The sequence below is a fragment of the Oncorhynchus nerka genome, linkage group LG11, assembly GCF_034236695.1.
Source record: "Oncorhynchus nerka isolate Pitt River linkage group LG11, Oner_Uvic_2.0, whole genome shotgun sequence".
Classification (NCBI taxonomy): Eukaryota; Metazoa; Chordata; class Actinopteri; order Salmoniformes; family Salmonidae; genus Oncorhynchus; species Oncorhynchus nerka.
In genome coordinates this window covers 35,266,198-35,274,416 of record NC_088406.1, presented here as the reverse complement: position 1 = coordinate 35,274,416, position 8,219 = coordinate 35,266,198, and the positions used below count along the sequence as shown (strand labels likewise).

At 41.6% G+C, this 8,219-nt stretch overlaps 1 protein-coding gene across 1 annotated transcript in view; it reads left to right on the top strand.

Annotated features, from left to right (window-relative positions):
* The first annotated feature begins 1,065 nt into the window (after positions 1 to 1,065).
* traf4a (tnf receptor-associated factor 4a) overlaps positions 1,066 to 8,219 on the top strand; it is a 45,636-nt gene continuing 38,482 nt past the window's right edge. Inside the window, exon 1 of the mRNA XM_029672512.2 lies at positions 1,066 to 1,627. Within this exon, the coding sequence (XP_029528372.1) occupies positions 1,485 to 1,627 (143 nt within the window). The 5' untranslated portion in view covers positions 1,066 to 1,484. The remainder of the gene's footprint in view (positions 1,628 to 8,219) is intronic.

Sequence of the window (8,219 nt, the reverse complement as noted above, 5' to 3'; positions counted from 1 at the left end):
AGTGTTTTCTCTGACACATTGGTGAGGCTGTCTTCCGGGTTAAGCAGCGGGTGTTAAGTGCAGTTTGGTGGGTCATGTTTCGGAGGATGCATGATTCGACCTTCGCCTCCCAAGCCCATTGGGGAGTTGCAGCGTTGAGACGAGAAAGGGGGGTAAAATACAAAAAAGTAACTTTGTCCTAGAAAGATTTACAGGTTATCCAAATGTCAGGCCAGAGTAAGCCTACACAAAACACAGCCCTTATTTTAAGTGTTTCTAAAATCCCCTATGGAAAAAATGTATGGTGGAAAAACGATTGGAACCATTTCCCTCTTTGACCCTTAGGTTTTATGGGTATTATGATTCATACTGTGGTACTCTATTGATGACTCTATTGATGTACTCTATGATTTAGTAATACCACAATGCTGTGGCGGGTTTTCGCCATTTATTTGAAGAAAGCGCACGTGACTGTGCCTGTGTAATGATGTAATCCTGAAGCAACAAGGTTGGTGATGACAACCTATAGCTATTGAATAATTGTAAATGGACACAATTGTAAAGATTTTTAAGACAAGATATTGTCCAGCCATTTGAAACCACTTCCGACAATTATCGAAGTCAATGTTTAATATCGATTATCAAATTTATCTGCAACACCATGAATATCAGGCTCTTCTTTTTCAGTTTCACCACCAGAGGGCAGCTCTTCCTAATTAGTCATTCATGTGTCTACTTAGGGTCAATTCATCAATACATCTTGTTTTCTGAGCAGGGTTTAGGATATGCAAAACAAATATTTCACTTTTTTATTAAACATTAAACAGCTGTACTTTTTCAAAAATGAACATACTCCTTTCAAACTACTTAATACAAACAAGCCAATTAATTTGCAGGTGAAACCCTACCTTATTTCCATTCATTTTAGATTGATATCATTCAACTCATAAAAAAGAGACTTGACTTTACATAGCTGACAAATAAAACAAATCAGAGGAGATATCATTGACCCAGACCAGAGAAAAGCAAATAGGCTATGTTGATTTCACGTTCGACTCCTCCCGCAAGAAAAATAGTAGGCGGGGCTTTGTACCTAAGCAGATGGGCTGAGAGCATTGTCTTCAATCTGTCAGTGTTACACCTCTGCTGAGAGACATATGCCGAAGATTTTCCTGCTTTTCTAGACGCAGAGGAAGATTGTCAGAAGAAGACATCGTCAGGTTTTTATGCAAAAACGTTTGTACTGTCGAGGATTCCCTTTGTTTCAATGCACTCGGTCACCCTGTTGCTGGAGAGACGACGGAACTGAATCGGTCTATACTCTCGTCTCGTAAACCGATTTGTCACTGGCTGGCGAAGGGGACATGAATATCGGAGAATTTCTCTGTTGACGGCCATCAAAAGAGAGACACTGGTGACATCATACCCCAAATCACGCAGTAGGACAGGACACAGACGAAGGGAGAGACATTATTCTGTAGTGTATTTCGACGAATCCTGCAGCAATGCCGGGGTTTGATTACAAGTTTCTGGAGAAACCGAAGAGACGTTTTCAATGTCCATTATGCAGTAAAGCCATGCGCGAGCCTGTTCAAGTTTCTACGTGTGGCCACCGATTTTGTGACACCTGTCTACAAGAATTCTTAAGGTAAGCTGCGCGTGCGTGTGTGTGTTCCAGATCAAACGCTATTAGCCTATTGGATTGCAATAATGATTTAGCATTTTGATGTGTTCTGTATACACAGCCTTAAAGAACACTGAAAACACTTGTTTTCAAACTTCTCCCTGTATCTCTCTCGCTGTGTGTGTGTGTGTGTGTGTGTGTGTGTGTGTGTGTGTGTGTGTGTGTGTGTGTGTGTGTGTGTGTGTGTGCGTGCGTGCTACATGTGTCTTGTCTATGGGTCACACTATAGGAACTAACCATAAATATCAAGTTTCAGTTGGAAAGTATATATGTAAACAAACCCTGTAGGCGTGTCCTTCCTTTGTAAGGCCTTTGCACTCACAGGTGAAGCAAAATTATAGGTAAAGGAAGTGGTGGTGACTTAAATCATTAACAACAAATGAGGACATATTATTATATAGGACAATATACAAACGTTTTTGAGAATGATCATTTAAATATTTTTTAAATTGTATTTATTGGTTCCTTTTCATTTTGATAAGAGATTAAAAACATGAATTGAAGGTTATTTGTTGATGTAAAAATCGAAATGTACCGATTTTAAGGTTGTCATATTTGGGGTAGGGTAGGGTCACAATAAATTATTTCCCCGAAAAAATAGAGTAGAAATTTGGTCCCCTGCTGAAAAAGTTTGAATACCACTGCCTCACCTACCCAGTCTATGGTATTGAACATGTTTATAACATATTTCACTCATGTCAACTTTATTCCTCTAGATTAGCCAAATTGATTTATTTTGGTCCAAATATGATTCTATATTTCTGAATGTGATATCCTCCGGGTAGATATGTGTGGTATATTATGATACAGTATGATGATACAACAGCCATTGGGGGTGTTGTTTATACATGCAAATCTTTCATGAAGTCAGTTTCTTTATTTTCCATAACTGAATTCAAATTTGACCAACTGGCAGAAGTCTGGGAGCCACCAATGAGAACTCAAGCTCTAAAAGGCCATAAAACAGAAGAGAAAACAATGTCTTGTTTGCATCATCATTTGGCACACTGCAATTGTAATATTGTGCATATAGGTTTCAGATAATAATAAACAGTCAGATTCAATTCTGTGATGAGGAAGTAATGTTTCAGTAGTTGTTGGTTTAGCAGACTTTGCTGCCATTCTAGCTGTAGTCGCCTACCATGACACATGTAAACAATCATCTAATGTTAAGACCTCAGGACCAGGGACAGACAGAGAGAGGGGAGAGGCATGTTTGAGGTTGTCTGTTTGTGTGTGTGAGCCTGCATGGAAATATATCTGTGTGTGTGCATGTTTGTTAATGTGTGTGTGTTTTCATCCGGGCAGGCATAGGGGACCCTGGCCTATCCTCCCATCCTGTCTGTCTGTCTTTTGCCCTGAGGCTATGTGCCTGCCTGGCTGGGTTTTGGGTCAGGGGGAGGGGGCAGGGTGGTAGGGGTGCTGGGGTAGTCAGCAGTGGCACTGCCTTGGATGAGGGGGGATTAGACATATTCCTTTATTGGATTAAGGGCACAAGTGTGCTGAGAGACTCAGAGGTCATCAAATTCAAATCACTTTAGAATCATTTTATTTGTCACATGGTTCGTAAACAGCCGGTGTAGACTGACAGTGACATGCTTACAGGCCCTTCTCAACAATGCAGAGAGAAAAATAGCGAAATAATTACACAATGAATAAATATACAATGAGCCATGTCTGAGCCCGAGAGAGGTTATTTCCCAAATGGAACTCTATCTCCTATATAGTGTACTACTTTTGACAAGGGCCAATATGGCTCTGGTCAGTAGTAGTGCACTTCAGTATATAGGGAATAGGGTGCCATTTGGGACAGAGCCTCTGTCATGGTCATGTACAGTGTAAAATTGCTGCCAAAATTAAGATTTAGTTTTGAGCCACTTGAGTTCCTCATACCCCTTCACCACTACCACATCCCCCCACCCCCCATTGAAAGATGACTGAAATACTTGGGGGTCATACTTTATGTACAGTACCAGTCAACATTTTGGACACCTACTCATTCAAGGTTTTTTTTATTTATTTTTTACAATTTTCTACTTTGTAGAATAATATGGAAGACATCAAAACTATGCAATTACACATATGGAATCATGTAGTAACCCAAAAAAGTGTTAAACAAATCAAAATGTATTTGATTTCTTCAGTGTCCACCCTTTGCCTTGATGACAGCTTTGCACACTCTTGGCATTCTCTCAACCAGCTTCACCTGGAATGCTTTTCAACAGTCTTGAAGGAGTCAACTGTTGGACCAAATAAATCATCCTCTCACTGTCAACTGCGTTTATTTTCAACAAACTTAACATGTGTAAATCGTTTTATGAACATAACAAGATTCAACAACTGAGACATAAACTGAACAAGTTCCACATTCATGTGACTTAACAGAAATGTAATAATGTGTCCCTGAACAAAGGGGGGGGGGGGTCAAAATCAAAATTAAGAGTTGCTGTGAGATGTTACCCCACTCTTCCACCAAGGCACCTGCAAGTTCCCGGACATTTCTGGGGGAATGACCCTAGCCCTCACCCTGTTGGATCAGGTCCAACAGGTCCCAGACATGCTCAATGGGATTGAGATCCAGGCTCTTTGCTGGCCATGGCAGAACACTGACATTCCTGTCTTGCAGGAAATCACGCACAGAATGAGCAGTATGGCTGGTGACATTGTCATGCTGGAGGGTCTTTTCAGGATGAGCCTGCAGGAGCGGTACCACTTGAGGGAGAAGGATGTCTTGCTTGTAACACACAGCGTTGAGATTGCCTTAATGACAACAAGCTAAGTCCGATAATTCTGTGACACACCTCCCCAGACCATGACGGACTCTCCACTCCAAATCGATCCCGCTCCAGAATACAGGCCTTGATGTAAACGCTCATTCCTTCAACGATAATCGTGAATCCGACCATCACCCCTGGTGAGACAAAACCATGACTCGTCAGTGAAGAACACTTTTTGCCAGTCCTGTCTGGTCCAGCGATGCCGGGTTTGTGCCCATAGGCGATGTTGTTGCCGGTGATGTCTGAGGACCTGCCTTACAACAGGCCTACAAGCCCTCAGTCCAGCCTTTCTCAGCCTATTGCGGACAGTCTGAGCACTGATGGAGGGACTGTGCGTTCCTGGTGTAACTCGGGTAGTAGTTGTTGCCATCCTGTACCTGTCCCGCAGGTGTGATGTTCAGATGTACTGATCCTGTGCAGGTGTTGTTACACATGGTCTGCCACTGCGAGGACGATCAGCTGCCTGTCCTGTCTCCCTGTAGCGCTGTCTTAGGTGTCTCACAGTACGGACATTGCGATATATTGCCCTGGCCACATCTGTAGTCCTCATGCCTCCTTGCAGCATGCCTAAGGCACGTTCACACAGCAGAGCAGGGACCCTGGGCATCTTTCTTTTGGTGTTTTTCAGAGTCAGTAGAAAGGCCTCTATTTAGTGTCTAATTTTTCATAACTGTGACCTTAATTGCTTACCGTCTGTAAGCTGTTAGTGTCTTAACGACTGTTCCACAGGTGCATGTTCATTAATTCTTTATGGTTCATTGGACAAGTATGAAAACAGTGTTTAAACCCTTTTACAATGAAGATTTTGAAAGTCTTTGAAAGACATGGTCCTGAAAAAGGGACGTTTCTTGAGTTTAGATAGGTGTGTGCCTTTCCAAATCATGTCCAATCAGTTACATTTACTACAGGTGGACTCCAATAAAGTTGTAGAAACATTTCAAGGATGATTAATGGGACCAGGATGCACCTGAACTCAATTTTGAGACTCCTAGCCAGGAGTCTGAACACTTACAGTTGAAGTCGGAAGTTTACATTCACCTTAGCCAAATACATTTAAACTCAGTTTTTCACAATTCCTGACATTTGATCCCTGTAAAAAAGCCCTGTTTTATGTCAATTAGGATCACCACTTTATTTTAAGGATGTGAAATGTCAGAATAATTGTAGAGATTTATTTCAGTTGTATTTCTTTCATCACATTCCCAGTGGGTCAGACGTTTTAAATACACTCAATTAGTATTTGGTAGCATTGCCTTTAAATTGTTTAACTTGGGTCAAATGTTTTGAGTACCCTTCCACAAGCTTCCCACAATAAGTTGGGTGAATTTTGGCCCATTCCTCTTGACAGAGCTGGTGTAACTGAGTCAGGTTTGTAGGCCTCCTTGCTCACACACACATTTTCAGTTCTGCCCACACATGTTCTATAGGATTGAGGTCAGGGCTTTGTGATGACCACTCCAATACCCTGACTTTGTTGTCCTTAAGCCATTTTGCCAGAACTTTGGAAGTTTGCTTGGGGTCATTGTCCATTTGGAAGACTAATTAGCAACCAAGCTTTAACTTCCTGACTGATGTCTTGAGATGTTGCTTCAATATATCCACATAATTGTTCTTCCTCATGATGCCATCTATTTTGTGAAGTGCACCACTCCCTCCTGCAGCAAAGCACCCCCACAACATGATGCTGCCACCCCTGTGCTTCACGGTTGGGAGGGTGTTCTTCGGCTTGCAAGCCTCCCCCTTTTTCCTCCAAACATAACGATGGTCATTATGGCCAAACAGTTCTATTTTTGTTTCATCAGACCAGAGGACGTTTCTACAAAAAGTACGATCTTTGTCCCCATGTGCAGTTGCAAACCATAGTCTGTCTTTTTTATAGCGGTTTTGGAGCAGTGGCTTCTTCCTTGCTGAGCGGCCTTTCAGGTTATGTCGATATAGGACTTGTTTTACTGTGAATATAGATACTTTTGTACCGGTTTCCTCCAGCATCTTCACAAGGTCCTCTGCTGTTGTTCTGGGATTGATTTGTACTTTTCGCACCAAAGCATGTTCATATCTAGGAGACAGAACGCGTCTCCTTCCTCAGCGCTATGATGGCTGTGTGGTCCCATGGTGTTTATACTTGCGTACTATTGTTTGTACAGATGAACATGGTACCTTCAGGCGTTTGGGAATTGCTCCCAAAGATGAACCAGACTTGTGGAGGTCTACAATTTCTTTTCTGAGGTCTTGGCTGATTTCTTTTGATTTTCCCATGATTTCTAGCAAAGAGGCACTGAGTTTGAAGGTAGGCCTTGAAATACATCCACAGGTACACCTCCAATTGACTCAAATGATGTCAATTAGCCTATCGGAAGCTTCTAAAGCCATGAAATCATTTTCTGGAATTGTCCAAGCTGTTTAAAGGCACAGTCAACTTAGTGTATGTTAACTTCTGACCGACTGGAATTGTGATACAGTGAACTATAAGTGAAATAATCTGTCTGTAAACAATTGTTGGAAAAATTACTTGTGTCATGCACAAAGTAGATGTCCTAACTGACTTGCCAAAACTATAGTTTGTTAACAATAAATTTGTGGAGTGGTTGGAAAACGAGTTTTAATGACTCCAACCTAAGTGTATGTAAACTTCTGACTTCAACTGTATGTATATAAGGTTTTTCAGATTTTTTATTTTTAATACATTTGCAAAAAATTCTAAAAACCTGTTTTCGCTTTGTCATTATGGGGTATTGTGTGTAGATTGATGGAAAAGGGCCATTTTAATCCATTTTAACATAAAGCTGGAATGTAACTAAATGTGAAAAACTGTAAGTGGTCTGAACACTTTACGAATGCAATGTATAGGGAATAGGGTGGCATTTGGGACGCATGCAATGTCAGTGACTTACAATGTGAGTGACATTATTGACTTGGTAAGCTTGTTAAACTGTAGCGCCAAACATAGCCAAGAGATTGGGGCCTTTGTTTTCATAACGCATTGTTTTCTCAGCCTAGAAAACATCACACTTTTTCTGACTGGTATTTTATCCTCTAAAACATTTTGATGCCTCATGAGGTCTGTCCACTCCTACTTTACTTCTTTCTTCATCTGTCAGGATCCTATTGGTCCAACTGACATGGGGTTTAGGCTATTTGACAGCCACTTCACCACTCCATCGATCTCACATTTTAATCTAGTCAATTGATTAACCCAGTAAAAATCCACACGTAGCGGAGTTCACTAAGTGTGTTTCCATTGGCTTAGTTCGCACACTGTGCAAACCGAGGACACAGACCATTGCACAAGAAGGGATTGCACAAGGTACAGGTGAGATCATTGCTTCAGGTTTTACACTTTTTCATATGCTATCGTACAATAACATTTCCCTTTTCACTGACAGACCCACTACTTTTGATTAACACAATAATAGCTTTATTTGCTGAATCATGTCTTTGTGATGAAAAGGTTTCGCTTGCCTGTCAGTCTGTCAGCATGTGATGCTAATGGGCTGTGTTTCCACCCAGGGAGAGAGAGGGAGGGAGGAATGTTTAAATACAACAGGCCAACAGGCAGAAGCCCTGAAGGCTGCCTGGCCCAGCTCTGATGTAGAGTCATGGGGTAGTAGAGCAAGCACAGACCTGAGGCTTATCACTTCTGCAATCAACTGTGAATCACATGCCTGTACCACCATGTATGCTGGTCTTGATCTGTGTCCCAAATGGCACCCTATTCCCTACTTTTGTCCAGGACCCATAAGGCTCTGGTGAAAAGTAGTGTACTGTATAGGGAATAGGGT